This window comes from Ascaphus truei, chromosome 1 (genome assembly GCF_040206685.1).
Source record: "Ascaphus truei isolate aAscTru1 chromosome 1, aAscTru1.hap1, whole genome shotgun sequence".
Classification (NCBI taxonomy): Eukaryota; Metazoa; Chordata; class Amphibia; order Anura; family Ascaphidae; genus Ascaphus; species Ascaphus truei.
In genome coordinates, this window is record NC_134483.1 from 350410204 (window position 1) to 350429022 (window position 18819).

Here is an 18819-nt window from a genome sequence, read left to right on the forward strand (position 1 = left end):
CCGGCACTATAAGTGCAGCCTTAGAAAGAAGGTGCATCTCTCTATTATCATGAATTTATTAAAGAAAAACATTCCTGTGTTCTCTTCAATTTCAGTTAAATAGGATACAGAGTTTGAAGGACTGTTTGCCAGTATCACTAATTCTTGTGTTTTAATTCTGCATTAGAAAAATTATCGTAAAACCTTAGCAGCAGACTGAGCCTACAAGGGTTCGGCTATGAAAGAAAGTCACAAATAAATGTGAAAAAGAAAATTGCCTTGAAAAATTATCAGTATAACATGAAACTGTATCACACATTTATAAAAAAAAAATTCAAAAATACTTTTGCACAAACAACACAAATACCGTTTAAATATAACATATTTAATATCTAGATTAACTCTTCTTGTGTTTAAATTTTAGAGTAAAACATTTGGCCGCTTTTTTTAACACTTTTTTTTCCACCAAATCTGACATAAGAAACAAATGCAAATATGAACATTATGGCAGGCAATTTATTAAGAACCACAAATTGGCAGACAAGATGAAAACTAAATAGAAAAATGTCAGAATATGATGTGCTTCTTCTGTTACTAATGTCCTTTACATTCGTACGTATTTTAATGAAAATGTACCCTACTGTGTAATTTTCTTATCAGCCAACAGAGCGAATTATGGTTATAAATCCAACAGCCCCATTATAAAGCAATCATAAAACAGTCAAGGGGAAGTTTAACATACAAATGAGAGCCAAATGATCCCATAATGACATTATAAATGGAAACTAAATCAGTGTTGTTGTGAAACCACACAATATTTGACAGTTGTGATGTTAACAGTTTCATTGTTTATACTATTCAAACTTACATTTTTCATTTAACATCTGTATGTCAAGCTACAGTACTAATCCACTAAAATGGTACAGTAACATTTAAGGGCAAAAGCTAGCCTTGGCCACTTTCATATTTCATATTCCATAAGACACCTTCTGAACAGCTTGGTAAACATGGGCCTTTGTTTCAATAATGCTAACACACATTCATATACTGTTTACAATTGGTCACCAAGATAGTCATGTGTCCTATATGAAACTCGTGTAAAATATTGTTTATTTCAGTAACATTAGGACACTGAATTTCTGGTTAAATAAAGGTAATATATCGAAAGAAAAGTAGAACTAGAGAGCACCGTAGCTTGCCCTACATTAATAAATGGTATATCCTCAAATAGAAAAATTAGAGATGTACCAATTACATTATGCATCTCTCAATATTATACATATAACATATTATCAAAACAGAAATATAAAAATTACAATGAAACTGTCCATCTCTAATTGAACACATCTTTTTTTTCACCGGCCGGACCTAAAGTGCAAAGATATAATCTGCTGTCGGTCCACAGTCAGAAAATATAGAATGTACAAAACCACACTTGTCTACTTCTCCAAAGCATTACAATATTTGCCCTTCACAAATTGAGTGCCCTTAATATTCCCTCCATGGAAGGGGAGAAATGATCTCCTCACAGGTGCTATCAACAATGCTGAAAGATTATAGGATATATTTTACCTCATACACATTTCTGTAATGGATCCCTTAGCTCTGAATCTACGTGAGCTATGTTGTTGTACAATGTGCTGTTTTTTTGCCTCCTGGTTCAAAAGAGAAGGCATCAGGTTTCAAGTGTTGGCAAATAAGCATTAAAACAAGATTCCGACTCAAGCAAGTTTATGTTTCCATAGCCATAAAAAAAATAATAAAGATACTTATAGTATGGATGTTGACTCAATCTGGTCAAATTATTTTTTAACAGGTATCAAGTAGAGAGGTTATATTTACTGTGCAACATGATCGTGTTAGACTGATATGGTGCAACATCTAAATCATGAGAAATTGGTGAATCTGGTTTGCTCCATAGTGGCTCCATGTGTCATTGTCGCCATCTTGAAATCCACTAACGGGCATTTCACTTCCTCCTAGGAAGTTTCTTGCCGGGGAAATTTTAGATTATATTGTGTATTGAGAGATTGATCATGTATTGAATAAAAAAAAAATATTTTTCTATATTTGTATATAGTATTTATTCATACGGTATAGTTCATAATATTTGGGCTAGCTACTGTGCACTCTTGTCCTACTTTTCTTTTGATGTATATTATCTCCCTAGGACTGAGCACTCTCACCATTATTTAAAGTGTGAGCACCCATTGGTAAAAACCTTAAGCAGAGTATACATTTTCTTTTTTTTACAAACATGTAGCCTGTCTTTTTTTTAACCCTTATAATTTCTTATAGTAGGAGCACTCATGATACTCAAGTTAACTTGGCCATGGGTGCACAACCAACAATATCCTCACGCAAAAGTGAACCCATATAACCAAAGAGAGGAAGGCACTCCAGTTGTCTCAATATATAAAAAAGTAATTTATTAGTTAAAAATGATAAACGTTTTGGTCCAATCTAGGACCTTTGCTCTGGACAATTTGTAAAACATTTTTTAACTAATAAATAGCTTTTCTTGAATTGAGACCACTGAAGTGTCTTGCTCTCTTGGGTTATATTCTTTTAACCCACAAACATCCTCTTGTGTGGCTGGAGAGCACAGTACATCTAAATTGTGTGAGAATAAATTAAATTACACATAATTAAATAAGCTCTATAGCCAACAAACCAAAACTGTATAATTTCACACGCATCATTTGTCTTTTGGTTTTCTTTTTCCCAAAATAAACTGAAATGTTATGATAGTGAGTAAATAAAACAAATTAATTTTGGTTTAATACAAACAGGTTACATGTACAAACGGTAAACTTTATTAAAGTAAAAAAAAAAAAAACTTCATCCAAAGCAGATGCTTGGAAGTGTAGATTATATTCTTCATTGGCTTTTTGGCCGTTTTTCCTTGTGATCTGCAGAAGGTCATTTGTCTTTCCATTACTTCTAAAACCTGTAATATACAAAGGATCACAGTAAATGGCATTATACAATGCATGTACAGTATATGAGAACCTTCCAGTAAGACTGTGTCAAAAAGTATTTAAAATATTAAGTCACGTAACAATATCAAGTTTATGATGAAATAATAAACAATTACAGTACACAGTATCAAACTTTTCATAAACAAATGTATTATATATTGTGAGGGAGGCAGGCAGACCACACCCTAGATGTATGCTGTGCTAGGATGTGGGCAATTATCTCCTGATCATGGCTTTAAAAGGCAGGAAGTGGCTCCATGTCAGTCCTACCTTTTCCAGAACCTGCATAGACAGTCAAGGGGCTTTGGGAACTGCCCAGAAAGATGTATCTGGGAGCTGCAGAACTCTGCAGCCATGAATGAGATAGGCCAGGAGGAAGTCAAGCTGCCTAGAGGATGTGCCTGGCACAGGAAATTGACTTTCCTCAGGAGCCAATGTAAGGAAAATTTAGTCTGCCTGCTACACTGCCTGTGATTTAGCTATCCCTGAGCTTTGATTAAATGGTAAGTGGGGTAGCCGCCCGGGATAGTTACGGGCAAGATGGGTACTGTGTAGTTAGTGATCATAGAGGAGCTAAGCATTTTGTTATATTGTTTCTTTGTGTTATGCCTGTAAGAATAAACTTGCTAAATAATTCTTATGCTTCTTGCCTTTAATGTGAGAGCATAGATCCTGCAACGTGGCAGAGTTGTCACAATGTGTGTGTGTGTGTATATATATCTATATATATCTATATATATCTATATATATCTACATCTACATCTACATCTACATCTATATATATATATTTCATAATTTTAAAATACTTTTTAGTCATATGAAGTTTTTAGGGGAATAACAAGTGGGTTCCATTTAAATACCATTACATATCATATATTATATCGTACGAAATTAACGGGAATAAGGGACAGGTTACGTACATTGCATTTAGATTTTGAAGACACACTAGTGCCTACTATTGTTTCTGTGATGTATTGCAACCAACGTTAAAACTCAATTTTCCCGTCCATGACGCATTCGCAGGTCAGCAGCGAGCAGCTGAAAACTCTTTTGATTTTTAGAATCAAAACCAAACTAGAAAAATGATATAGAACAAAAACAAAAAATACCAGGCCAAGTGACCATTGCAAGATGTTATTTCCATACTGTATCTTATTAAATAAAATAAAAATTCAGTAATGTTATTATAGTTTCTGAATTGTCTTTACACTTTTATCATTCTTTTAAGCATTTTCCACTCTTTACTATGTTATTTGGAGCATTTCCCTGCTTATCTTTAGTTTCCATGTTGGTTTAAATTTTCTAGCCTAAGTATATAATGGCCATTAGATACATCCGCCAAACACCATCCTGGGTACAGTAGGTGATAAAAAATTGTGGTACTTTTTGGCATTAGCCAGGTAGTGGTAAATATTGGGACTTGATGATTGGCATCAAAATTTGTATAATTGCAGTATTTCCTCATTTTGGACCTGGTCCTGATATTTTTAGCGGCTGCATAAAAAAAATCGTTATTTTTAGCGGTAACAAGTTGATGACTTGCATCTTAAAAAGTTCACATGTTTTTGGGAGATATTGCCTCAAATTTAGTATACCACAGTTTTATGTATCCAGGCCACAGAGCAGTAGTAAGACCAATACAAGTGTTTGTGATGTTCTTTGCAAAACAGTGCTAGTGAATTTGTTTTTCTGTGACAATACACCAATACCATGATCTCAGAAACATTATTAGAGAGGGTTGGTGTTCATTACAATGAATCCGATCTCAGACACTCTATTAGAGAGGGGTGGGGTTCCATATAATGCATCTGTTCTCAGACGCGCTATTAGAGATGGTTGGGGTTCCTTACAATGTATCTGATCTCAGATGCGCTTATTAGAGAGGGTTGGGGTTCCTTATGTAACACCCCTTCCCTCCCCCTCAGAGAGATATGCGTGTTATATTATTGGATATCTCCAATAACCAAAATAAGTATGTACAACCTATTTACTATGGTCCCATAGTCTCAACAGTACAACACACACAGAATACAGTAAACATCCCCCCCCCAAGTACTGTGGGTGCCCTGGGCACCTGAAACCCAATGTCCATCCGAACAGTCCCACGTAAATATATGCGAGGGCAGCACTACCCTCCTGGTGTGGTGTTTGTTCACGTGGTGGTACCTTCCTGGCTTACTCAGGTAAACCTGGGGATTTGCAGACAGGTTGCAAACGTGGTCACATGATGCAGGGGCCTTCAACACAATTCCCTTCTCGCCTTAGTCCGGTAGTACTGTGGAATCGATTCCACCAGGCCTGGGGAATCTTCCTCTGTATCTCTGTCGGCTCCGCCGAGCTATCTGTATACTAAGGGGGCAAATCCCTTACTATGGGCCATCACTACAATACATCCGCTATTGTGTAGGGGAAACTACCTGGGGCCTACGGGGAACAGGTCTGGCCTAGTCCAGGGGGCTTGACTAGCTTCCCGGACCCTACCTCTCCCTTCGCCGGCTCCATCAGGACTGCCACGCCATCTCCAGACAGCAGAGGATATCCTGAATGACAGGACCTCCTCCTCTTCCAGCGCCAACCTCAAGATGGCCACTGCTTTACACGTAGTCCATATGTATGTGGCTGTGCCAACCACAACATGGCTGACACAGCTCAGTAAACCCTCCCATGTGACGGGACCATAGTCAGGGAGGAAGCAAGGGAGGGTAGCCTACTACACTTACAATGCATCTGCTCTCAGATGCGCTATTAGAGAGGGTTGGGGTTCCATACCATGCATCTGATCTCAGATGCACTATTCAAGAGGGTTGGGGTTCCTTACAATGCATCTGATCTCAGACACACTATTAGAGATGGTTGGGGTTCCTTACAATGCATTTGATTTCAGACACACTATTAGAGAGGGTTGGGGTTCCATACAATGCATCTGATCTCAGGTGCACTATTAGAGAGGGTTGGGGTTCCACAGAATTTCACAATATAATTATAGGGTTCCTTAACAAAAAAAAAAGAAGGTTTAGAAAACACTTCATTAGGCAACGCTTATAGTGCCGGCGACGGCAACGTCAGGCTGCGGTTACTGGAAAAATCAAATTGAGATCACTTCCAGTGATCGCGACCAAGCCGTCACTACGTCAAGCAGCGTTTACTATAAGCGGAGCCTTACACTATAGATATTCTACATAGAAAGGAGATATGTGTAGAGGGAGAGGGGGTTGGCCTGGTATTAAAGGGGTTGCACCCCATATGGCCACCCCCTGACCTCACCAGGGAGGCAAGGGGTTAACTGGACTGCGGTCCAGGAAGGTGTTTTACACCTTGTCATGTCATGAAAATGTATGTTCCCCTGTTCCCATGTTTCATTATAATCCTGTATTTTAAAGATGTTTTAAAGTGCATTTCTGTATCTCCAGTTCTGGAGGTCGCAGAGAATTGATATTTGGCCAATATGTGGAGTCACTGTAGGCATTAAGAACTGGCAAATTTCGACCCACTGAGCCCACCAGAATGGAACTTATTAATATGTGTAGATATTAAAGTGTATATGTATGGTATTTTGGAACTGCCCTGAAAATGCAGACTCCATCTGCTATGCTAATAGGTCATGAAGGGCAGCCGGCTGATTGAGCCTAAGCACTGTGATCAAAAGTTAACTGCCCTATTGTTTACACTAAGTACTAATCAACAGATCAAGTATTAATCAACAGACTCTGCCACTCTAATTGTTACCTGAGGGTGGGGAATCATCAAACTTGAGTGGTTTGTAAGTGTTATGTGTACACCTACCAACAATGCAGATACTTCATTTGATAGACTGGTCGTCGCCCCTTATTTAATTATGGGGCTACCCATAGAGTCCCAGTACACATGGGCTAATTAGCTGGGGGGCATGGGTTAATCTGTGTCTCCACGTTAGGGATTGGATACAGATAATTGTTCACCAATAGTCTGTATTCAATGTTAAGAATAGGGTTACACAGGTATATCAACTGTGTCAACCCTACAGTTTTTAGTTCTTCTTCTGATACCATCTTGAATGTCACCGGATTGCTGGAGAATTGCTAGCTGATACTTCTCCATTCCCAACCCTAAGTAAGTGTTACCTTCTTGTCTGTTAATTGTACTATATTGCTGTGTTCACCTTTTTAAGGAATAAATTATATTTTATTATATCTAAGCCTCGTTCAGTTCAACCCAGATATTTGATGTTCATTATATCTTGTCATAAGCTACTGTGACAATATGTTGTGAAGTCAAAGAAAATATTTTGCTTGTGTAGCACCCTGCTAGTAATTGCACTTTACCCTGCATGTCAGTCCTGGTAGCTGCAGGAAGTGCTGGTGTTAAGTTCTCACAAGGATCTGACATGTGTTAGTCACAATAATGTTATTATAATGTTGCACTTTCTAGGCACATGTTTGGCCTTGTGCTAGTTCTAGAAGTTGCTGGAAGGGCAACAATTATTCCGACCGGTTACTGAGGCAGAGTGTTGGCCACAACCCCTAGGTATATAAGATGGGTTTCTCCATTTTGGAGGCAGACCACAAATGAACATCAGGGAGATCCTGTAAGATCTGGGAGGACTCCAGGGAGGTCTCAGGCTGTAAAGCAGCAGGACCCCTTTTATTATTTTCAGCATAGGGTCAGTATCTGATTTTTAGGGGCCCCTTAGAAAAGTGCTGAGGAGGTACCTTGCTGCATGGATCAGTTCCATTCTCATGGTTAAGTAAGGACCTGGGGTGGACTAACTCTGTTCCATTCTCAGGGTTAAGTAGGATTCAGGGGTGGACTGTCTCCGTTCCATTCTCAGGGTTAAGTAGGGACCTGGGGTGGACTGATTGGCAATGGGAGAGACGGATTGACACTGGATCTAAATACTGAAAACCTGTCCTGTTCGTAACCACTAAGCTGCTGCTCTAAATAAAGGCAAGTTAAAAGTTCCTGGTGCCCCCTTCTGTTCACCACTCCCTTATACAAGCTGCCACAAATCCACCATCTACCCTGAGATGAAAAAGGTTAACGGCTGATCTCCTATACCCCTTTGAACAGGTATAAACCCTGTCAAAACCACAGAGGCTGTTTCTACCCCTTATTTTTACATGTACAACCTATCCCTCATGTCGGGGTGTGGGGTGTGGAGTGTGGGGTGTGGAGTGTGGGGTGTGGAGTGTGGGGGGTGGGGTGGGGGGACTAAGGGTGTTACACCTGTAAAAAGTATTTAAACAAGAAACCAGCTAATACAGACTTTTGTGGAAATCTCCATAAATACCCTTTCACTATGTGATCACGGACTATTGCCCCACTGGCATTTATTCTTGCATTGCCTACATAACCACAAGCAAAATGTTAATATCATAGAGCTGTGGCGGCACACAGTTCTGTCTCTCACATATTCATATTATTCGAGAGAGAGAGGTAATGTAATTTCTATATATTGCAGTTGAGCCCCGCAATTATAATATTTTATCTTTTGTATTTGCAATCCCTTGATTTGTCTCATAACAAGAGTAAGGTTCTGCGAGCATATTTTCCTCAGAAATCTCTTCTGTGATACTACATTAAAGTGCTCACACCCATACTCACAATTGATAAATGTGACACATAGACATGACTGCCAATGAAGCCAGTTGAGGATGTTTTAGTATAAAAGTAACATAAAATCAATTATTTCCTTTTTTTCATGTTTGTGACTCAAACTTACCATCAGCTACTTTGCTTTTGGTGATTTTCCAGCCATTTCACTGTCTGTCTTTGCTGGTTTAGAAGGAATGGATGAAGGCTAAAACAGAAGAATACATTCTTACAGACATTGTCAATACATTCTGAAATTACAGAATATGAGGGGGGATCATTTATTTCATGTATTCAACTATTGTAGTTGTAGCCCTTGTTCCCCCGTAACTAAAGGGGCTACCCGTGCTGCTGTTACCTGCTGGCTCACAAAAGGCCAGAGCCTCCACCAATGGGAGCCTGGGGTGATCTAATGTCCGCTTCGGTGCAGCGCATCCACCTGAAAGGGATCCTGACTCAGCAGGATAAGCCCCTTCCAAGAACAATACCAGTAATACACACACGCAGGTATATAATAACAACCTTAACTGTACACACCATAAAAAGTACCCTGTACCACATGGTATCATAGGCCCCCAACCTAGTACTACCAATGAGTGTCCCCAAAGTACATAGGGTGCCAGGCACCAATACCCTGATGTCCGTTTCCCCAATTTCAAGGCCCACACAAAGTGTATGGAGTAGCGCTATCCTGTGAACTGGTGGTGGACTTTTTTGAGGTACCTGCCGAGTACCCCAGTACTCGGTATGGCCAACAGCGATAGGGATCTGCTGATCCAGCGACGTCATCGTCTCCGATGGCGTCCGCCTCCACGTGGGGGGAATTTCCGTCGGATGGTATCACCATAGAGTGTCTCTCGCCGTGATGGTGGTCTGGTCCCAGACATCAGGCCACAATAACCGTTTGGCGTTTTCCTCTGTGTCCCTGACACTGTACAGTAAATGGAGAAGCGTCCCTGTCTAAGGGGCCTTCCCTGAAGAAACCACAATCTATACGTGAGCCAGGGCCTATCTGGGTCCTAAGGGGACAAACTAGGCCTAGCATCAGAGCCACAGGCTCCTGAGACACTAACTTCTTGTCTGGCTCCCTTATTCGACTGGCGTGGTCCCTCTGAGCGCGCCAAATGTATCTCAATCCAACTCCCTGCCTCTGTCCATAAGGCTCCTGGAACTTGTAGTCCCTTGCGGAGCCGTTTGGAGTAATGGCCGCTGCACTATACGTACTGTACATGTGCAGGGTGAACCAATATGGCCACCGCGACCCTTGAGGCCTACTGCGCATGCGCAAACTGTCTGCACATGCACCTGGAGCACAAAGATGGCCGCCGCCTGCATAGCAGCTCCAGCGACCGGATCGTCCCCCTACCTGCTCCTGCAATGCTGTCAGAGGTAAGGGGGAAGCTGAGGGAACCTGGCTACATCCTCCCCCTGGTGGAAACCCCAACGACCCCGCTTGGGAACAACATACTGCACCGACACACTTTATTCGAGCAAATACCCAGTATGTACCTGGCAGATACCTGGAATGCGCCGCTCCTCACCTCTGACAAGCCCCGTTGCGTTTGCCTTCCCAGCCTGGGTTCATGCCTGGCTGACGGGCGGCTGATCTGTTAAATGATAATGATTAGGATTTAATAGGCTGCAATGCTTCGCGTGTCTACCAGATGGCATAAATTCATGAATTGTAATGCAGTATATATATATATACTGTGCAGTATTGCAGCCAGTGGGAATAAAATGCTTCAATCCCTGCCTGGAAAATAACCCAATGCACTCGGGCAGAAAACAGTCACAAACCTCAATATACCCGGGTATACCCGAATTCGTGGGACTAGCCGAGCTCGAATAAAGTGTGTCGCCAGTGTATACTGTACCACAACACAGAGGAGTTATATAATGAAAAATACTGTACATATATATAACTTAACACATGAAACGGCTTTAAGAAATATTATACCTCTCAACGAACATGTTGATAACTGAGGCCAGCTGGCTCTTAGCCAGCTGCTGAGACTCATATTGGGGTGCCCCTAACTGATCGTAAGCCACTTTAGTGGGAGAGCGTCTAACTCTCTGACTCCTACAAGTCTCTTCTGCAGTATCTCCCACGGGGCAAAGTCTATCATAGTCCTGGGGTCTTGACCCATCTGTGAGTGGCCATTCGGTCTCGTTAAAGTCTCTACTGGGTACAAAAGTGGGCTTCTTGGGTTCAATGGTTGGCTTGTTCAAGCCACAGGTGACGATACTTGAGGCGCAGGCCCATTACCTGGTTCTCCTTCGGGAGGACCCCACCAATCTCAATTGGAACCAGCGGAGGTTCCTTCCAAAGGATCTTGGCTGGACTCGACTTCTGAAGCGGGAGTCTCAGGGGACTCTTCTGGCTCACTGGCTCATATTAAAGTCTCTGGTTCAGAGTCACTCTCTACCACTTGTGTGATGGGCAACAAATGATTTCTGTGCCAGACCTTTACCCGGCCGTCCATGTCTCATATGCGGTAGACCAGGAGGCCTGACATCTGTGATTCTACCTCAAAGAATCACTTCGAAGGCCCTGTCACGCCAGCGGTCAGCCAGCTTGTGTTTGCCTGGTATTCCTAGGTTACGCAGATGGACGGCGTCTCTAGGCCTTAGTTCTCAATATCGGACCTTGTGGCCAAACCTTCTCTTATTATTGGCGTTCAGCTGGGTCGAGGCCTTTTCCACTAATTGATATGCACGTTGTAGGCTGAGCAACCACAAACTATACATGAGCCGGGGCCTATCTGGGGCCTAAGGGGACAAACTAGGCCTAGCCTCAGAGCCACAGGCTCCTGAGACACTACCTACTTGTCTGGCTCCCTTCTCTGACTGGCGTGGTCCATGTGAGAGTGCCAAATGTATCTAATTCCACCTCCCTGCCCCTGTCTCTAAGGCTCATGGGACTTGTAATCCCTTGCGGAGCCGCTTGGAGTATTGTCCGCCACTCTATTGCTCTGCGCATGCATTGGGTGAACCAATATGGCCGCTGCAACCCTTGAGGCCTACTGTATAAGCGCGAACCAGCTGCGCACGCATGCACCTGGAAAACAACATGGCCGCACCTGCATAGGAGCTCCGGCGACCGGATTGCCCCCCTACCTGTTCCTGCAATGCTGTCGGATTGCTGGGTGGGTAGTGGTAGAGGGTGGGTTAACCCCTTAATTACTATAAGGTGATTAAGGGGTTAGAGGACATTAGATTGTATTTTTGATTGTACTGCATTGTTTGTGGCAACAGAGGACATGGACGGTGATGAGGACGAGGACGGCCTTCATCATTGCAGCCTGGCAGAGGTGAGTGCAAGTTTGATTTATTTTATTTCTGCAGCTTAATGTTTTATTTGTAATGGACAAATGCACTATTATCCATATTTGGATAACAGTAATTTTGACCATTATTGTACTGTATGTGTTAGGGGCCGGGGGGGGGGGGGGGGAAGGGGGAGGAAGGGTGGGGGGTGTATTTATTGCAAAGTATTGGGTGTAATGTTTGTTTGGCCACACAATTGGTACCGAAGGCAAGCGGGGACCCCCGGACTCCCACGGGCATCACCAAAAGGGTCCCGGACTCCCGCGGGGATCACCCGAGGGCCCCAGACTCCTGCGGGGATCACCCAGGGACTCCCGCCAGCCTGTTGTATTAATTGTGTGGTGAAAAAAACGTAAACAATGATTTTTTTCATGGCTCCATTTCTTTTGCGCCAGCCTTTAGCTGGTGCACAAATCTGGCGTGCTTTTAAAGTATGTTTAACTTATCACTGCTTAGTGAATCGCGCTGACTGGCAAAAAAAATCACGTTTGCCGTTTTTTGCCTGATCGGACGTATTTTTTTTTTACATTTTTGGGGGGGCTGAAAAAATGCCTTTTACAGACGGTAAAGCGCTGTTATCACTGCTTAGTGAATTGCACATCAGACGGTATCGGTCTTAAAAGTCATTTATCATTCTTAAAAGCAGTTATCACTGCTCAGTGAATCACCCCCTATATGCCATATTTACACAGTGATGCTAAGCCGTAGATGTGCCCGTTAAATAGTTGAGCAAAGGGATGGGGTTAGGGGGTTGCCACCATGATGTTGAGCAGCTGCGGGAGAATGCAAAACAAGCTACATAAAGAACGAGGAAAGAGAATAAGATAAATGTAATACAATGATTCCCCAATACTATAACATTAATGGCTAGTGACTATCTAACAAGAGAGGATGAAAGTTCCAAGTTGATATTTTAGGATGTTTAACCGAGCAGTGGAAATTAATAACAGGCATACCCCAGTTTAAGGATACTCACTTTAAGTACACTCGCGAGTAAGGACATATCGCCCAATGGGCAAACGGCAGCTCACGCATGCGCCTGTCAGCACGTCCTGAACAGCAATACCGGCTCCTTAACTGTACCGCAGCTGTGCGCAAGCGGGGAGACTATAGAGCCTGTTACACATGTGTTATTTACATCAGTTATGTACGTATATGACGATTGCAGTACAGTACATGCATCAATAAGTGGGAAAAAGTAGTGCTTCACTTTAAGTACATTTTCGCTTTACATACATGCTCCTGTCCCATTGTGTACATTATAGCGGGGTATGCCTGTACTGTACAAAACAATTACCTATTCTAAAGAGACATTACTATTACTTTGGGATGATATTTCTATCAATTTTATAATTAGAAAACATAATGTTTTCAACCTAAAATGTAAAAAATAGTACTTCATTTTATTTTAGTTCTTAAAGCAGCAGTTTAATCAAAGTTGGTTTTGAATCTTTTCATATTATTATCCTTTGTAACCAATGAAGGTTACGGTGCACTACTACCGCATACTTCCTATTAAGTACCAATAAACAACATCTGGAAAATGTCAGCATGTGTCTGGTATTTCTTTTACTGGATGTTAACTACAATTAAAAAATGCAGTGTATTTTTCAGAATGCCAGAAACCTGTTTCAGTGTAAGGAATCCGCTCCTCGGTTTACTGTTTGCCTTACCTTGTAGACAGTGCAGTCCTGGAACACTTCCCCTGATATTTACTGCAGCCTGGATTCACTCACCAAAGCAATACTGCCACACGCCCCTTCTGCTATTGGTTCACTGACCTTTAAGTACTGCTTTCCCACAATGCTCCCTGCCGAGCATAGTCCTTTCTGGATGTCACTAACTGTTCTGCCACAAGCCCCTGGCTTGTTATCCTGGTTTCCTAAGGCCGGCTGCTATTGTCATGCAGCGGTCTGTTCCTGTCTCCTGTGCTGAAGCTGAGTACTCTCCTTGTTGTCTTCAGCCCCAGGTTTCCTAAGGCCGGCTGCTATTGTCATGCAGCGGTCTGTTCCTGGTAGAAAAAAGGGGTGTCCTCCGGTGCGTTGCTCTGCTTGTGGCTCCACGGCGTTTAAAGCATATAAGTGAGGGAGAGAAGACAGGGGACCACAGTAAGGGACCAACACAGTGATTATACACAGCTCTTCGTTTGATTAGGGAGGGGGGGGGAGTAGGGGTGTTAGGAGATCAATGGAGATTGAAAGATACTGCTGAATGAAAGGAGACACACTTACATCAAAATGTCTAATATCTTGAATTCTTCTACTCTTCTCCTTATATAGCTGTGTTTTGTTGAGGGTGAGGAAAAGCCTCCTGGTATCCTGCTTAGCAAAAAAATAAAGGGAAAAAAATAGTGCAATAAAATTTATTAACAATGGAAAAAAAGAGATTGAACACTTACAAGCGGCCGATAATTTCAGGCATAGAGAGGAGATGCTGCCAGACTCCACAACGGATCCCTTCCTGGGTTGGGGTGGTTTGTCCTGGCTGTTTCCCTGTTGGCAGATGATTGCTGTGTTGATCTTCACTTCGGGTGGCTAGGGTTGAGAGTTTCCAAAAGCCCGTGCACAGGCTATGTCCTCCTCAAAACGGCCTGTCCCTCAGCATACACAGATTTCAGCTCCCTGCTCCGGTGCGCGTGCGCATGCGCAGACGGCGGGATCGCAGAGCCAGATAGTACAGGGGAATCAAGTCCTCACTACGGTGGCTTGTAATGGCCAAAAAACGTCAAACGCGTTTCGCCAATGCTTCCTCAGTGACGTCACTGTGGAGTGAAGATCAACACAGCAATCATCTGCCAACAGGGAAACAGCCAGGACAAACCACCCCAACCCAGGAAGGGATCCGTTGTGGAGTCTGACAGCATCTCCTCTCTATGCCTGAAATTATCGGCCGCTTGTAAGTGTTCAATCTCTTTTTTTCCATTGTTAATAAATTTTATTGCACTATTTTTTTCCCTTTATTTTTTTGCTAAGGAGGATACCAGGAGGCTTTTCCTCACCCTCAACAAAACACAGCTATATAAGGAGAAGAGTAGAAGAATTCAAGATATTAGACATTTTGATGTAAGTGTGTCTCCTTTCATTCAGCAGTATCTTTCAATCTCCATTGATCTCCTAACACCCCTACTCCCCCCCTCCCTAATCAAACGAAGAGCTGTGTATAATCACTGTGTTGGTCCCTTACTGTGGTCCCCTCTCTTCTCTCCCTCACTTATATGCTTTAAACGCCGTGGAGCCACAAGCAGAGCAACGCGCCGGAGGACCCCCCTTTTTTCTACCAGTATCCACACAGAGGTTGGTGAATCACCTCTGAGAGACTCAGGCTGCGGAACTGCATTGTGCCAAGGACAGGAGCCATATACTGAACAGTAGGATAACTCTTTTTTGGCGCAACTTTTCTCTCTTTTTAACAGCGGTCTGTTCCTGTCTCCTGTGCTGAAGCTGAGTACTCTCCTTGTTGACTTCAGCTCCTCGTTTCCTGTGACCGGCTGCTATATTCACGCAGCGGTCTGTTCCTGTCTCCTGTGCTGAAGCGGAGGTTTCCCCAGTGTTTCTTCAGCTTCCTGGTTCCTGGGGTCTGCTGCTCATTCTCTATTGCAGAGGCCGTGTCCTGGTTCCTGCGCTGAAACGGAGGATTCCCCAGCCCGCTCAGGACTCTTGCACTGAAGCACTGGTTTACCAGTGCAGCTAGGCGGTGTTCTACTCTGGTCTGCCTATCACCTCCTGAGACCAGTACCATGGGCCATGGTCACCGCACGCGCAGAGGCCACTCCCGCGCTCCTAAGCTGAAGCGGGGTACTCCTGACTACCTGTTGCCGAACTCCTGCTTGAACAATGTTAATCCTGATGTCTCCGATCCTGACCCTGGCTTGTCCACTGGCGATGCTGTCTTCTCCACTCCTGATCCTGCTACGTACGACTACGAACTGCACAATCCGGATCAGCCTGCGCGGTCTAAGGTCGGTGCTTTTACAACCCCACCTCAGCCACGCGATCCGACCCAGGTTTGTGGCGAGCACAAGCGTGACATTCAGATTCCATGTTAATGAAGTCAATATTTTTACCTCATATACAGCAACGGATTGAAAATCCACCAACCCTCGGCACTTAGCTGTGGCGGCCACCTACTTGCTGTCGCCCTCCTTCTCAATCTCAGCATCAAATGACGCCGCGGACGTCACCGTGACATCGCACGGTGTCGTGTTTCCATGGTAACACGACATCATGACATCATGATGTCATTTAACACCACACCGCCATGGCAACGGGATGCTCTGTGACGTCACGTTGGTGACGTCCTCGGCGTCATTTGACGCTGCAATTCGAAAGGAGAAGGAGGGTGGCAACAAGGAAGCGACTGCCACAGCTAAGTGCCTTCCCATTAGGCCCAATTGACCTGAGAGTGCGGCAAATGTACATGTGGGCGGACATTTTTTCCGCCCCAAAATTTTGCCACCCTAGGTCCTGGTCTAACTGGCCTAATGGAAAATCCACCACTGCTCATATATATAGTATGTGTATATATACAGAATGTATGTTTATGCAGTTCTACACAATATATGTGTGTGTAATAAGTATATCTAAAATATACACATTTGTTTATTCTTAGTTTCCGAAACTACTTTAATATTCTGAACTTTTAAATGTAATCATAAAACGGTTCCGGTAGAACAAAGATAACTTCTACTACTGGGGAATGATATGCAGGATCTAAATGAGGGGAATAAAAACAATAAATCATCATTGCAATTGCCATAATATTTCAGAATGCCTGTACGACTAATAGAAAAAGGAAACTGAGCTGACAGATATTCCCTCTGTATTACAGTATTGGCGGTAATGCCTCAATTCTGTGGTGGAATGTTATTGGGAAAGGCATATTAAATGCTTGAGCTATTTATTATAATTATTATTTATATTCTAATTGTCGTTTATATCCTTTCTAAAAAGGGAATTTACACATACTGTATGTAATAGCTGCCATATGAAAAGGAAATCTAACTTACCAGTTGTGCTGGGGGCATTTGGTATATACTATTATCAAAAGCCCCAGAGATTGTCCTTTTTTTTCCAGCTGAAATGTACAAAAGTAATTTGTTACTTTAAAAATATTAATTGATGTAGGTCAATCTCCCCATATAAATATAATATTGTATTCTGCTATTTAAAAAAAAAAAATACACATTCCATGTGTGGGCTTCGCAGCTCATAAAAATAAGCAAAAAAAGTAAGTAAAAAGCAAAAAGTAAGCAAAAAAAGCAATAGGTAGGGCATGGTGAGATGCAGGATGAGACAGTCCAGGTGCAAAAGACCGTTCATGAGGTTAGTTAACATAACGACTCAACAGGAAGAGCAGAACCATGTCTGTTCCTAAGTCATTTAAATGAGCTTAACATGGGCGTACTGTACATATGTTAAATTGCACCTGTCTTGTATTAGCATCCAATTTACTGTTGAATTAACGGTCGTTTTTAATTTAGTGCTAATTAGACTATACTACACGAAACCAACATTTGTTGCATACATTTTTTTGGAGCTATGAATGTATTTGCTTCTCTGTTGATGGGCAGATGCTACCTGAGAATGCTTATATTACGCTGCTATTATTTGAATATTCTCTCCCTCACTCCTGAAAAAGCCCAGCACATTATTGGAATATAACGCAATGTTATACTACAATAATATGATATTAAACCTATGCTAATGAGACATTTTCCGCCCGTTGTATTTGCCTATAATTAGCTTTGAGGATATACGTTGACCTCAAGGAACAAAACGTCTATTACTGTTTTAGAGTCCTGATTTAACGGAGCTTTGTGAATCTAGCTATAATTCGGGTACATGGTGTTCTAAAGTATAAAATACAGTATATTTAAAAAAATTAAAGTTGACTTTAGCATGCCTCATTAGGATTATCAATGTCAAATTTATGATGCTATATGGTTTAGTAGTGACTTATCGAGGTTAATCCCTTGTGAAAGTGGGCAATAAATATGGCAGTAAACAACTGCAAATATGACATGGTGGAGGGGGACAAATCTAAAAATGGTGAAAGATTGATTACCTATTATAATAAGTGGTTCACTCAAATAAAATGACAACAAGTGCAAGAAGTACATTCTTTGTTGAGTAGAAATCATCGAGACTCAATACTCCATCTGATCCCTATACAAACATGGCAGGTGACAACCCTATATTTCAAGCAGTTTGTTTAGCCAACACTACTGTATGTGAATACAGCTTGAATAAAAAGTGTACAGTAGTGTAATGAGATAATTATACGATTTCAAACCATGCAGTCTGTTTACCACAACTAACTACCCACGTTAAATGTCAGCAATTTGCTTCTAAATTTAGACAAACTGACTTGTTTGTACTTTCAGTAAATCTGTCAGAAGAGAATCTGCTTTGTATGTACAGTACTTCCCAATTTATAGTAACGCCAACTCTTAATGCAAATATTTAAGGCCATATATATATATATATATTAATATAAATTAATATAACTGGATGTAGTGCACAAAAACTTACCATAAGATTGATGAACGATAGTAATTTTATCTGTTGACAAAAAAAAAGAAAAGAAAGTTCAATTATGTTTTCTTTAATCTGCCCGTTAGAGTTACCCTTGTGATTTACTTGGTGAAATGTTTATATTTATTTAATTCTATTATGCTAATCAATATAGTTCCCGTTCCCAGATTACGTTAAAAAAAATGATAGCAGCATGAATCAAATATGAACAAAGCTTGATATTAGGAAAATAATTACTGACAGTTGGCCTCAGTACTTAGAATTCATTTTATCTTTTGTTTTATCTTAAGTCCTGTGATGCACACGATTGCAATTTAAACTGTGCAAAATGATTGAGGGATCCAGGTAGAATATGGTGTTTAATCAGGGTTATATTGTGAAGAATGGCAATAATTTAATACCAAGCTGTTCAGTTTTTTTTTATATAGCAA

At 41.8% G+C, this 18819-nt stretch overlaps 1 protein-coding gene across 1 annotated transcript in view; it reads right to left on the reverse strand.

Annotated features, from left to right (window-relative positions):
• Nucleotides 1–390: 390 nt before the first annotated feature.
• BANK1 (B cell scaffold protein with ankyrin repeats 1) overlaps nt 391–18819 on the reverse strand; it is a 562852-nt gene continuing 544423 nt past the window's right edge. The window contains exons 15-18 of the mRNA XM_075609123.1: nt 18386–18415; nt 16861–16928; nt 8659–8736; nt 391–2929 (exon numbers count right to left, since the gene is read on the reverse strand). Coding sequence (XP_075465238.1) covers nt 8665–8736; nt 16861–16928; nt 18386–18415 — 170 coding nt within the window. The 3' untranslated portion in view covers nt 391–2929; nt 8659–8664. The remainder of the gene's footprint in view (nt 2930–8658; nt 8737–16860; nt 16929–18385; nt 18416–18819) is intronic.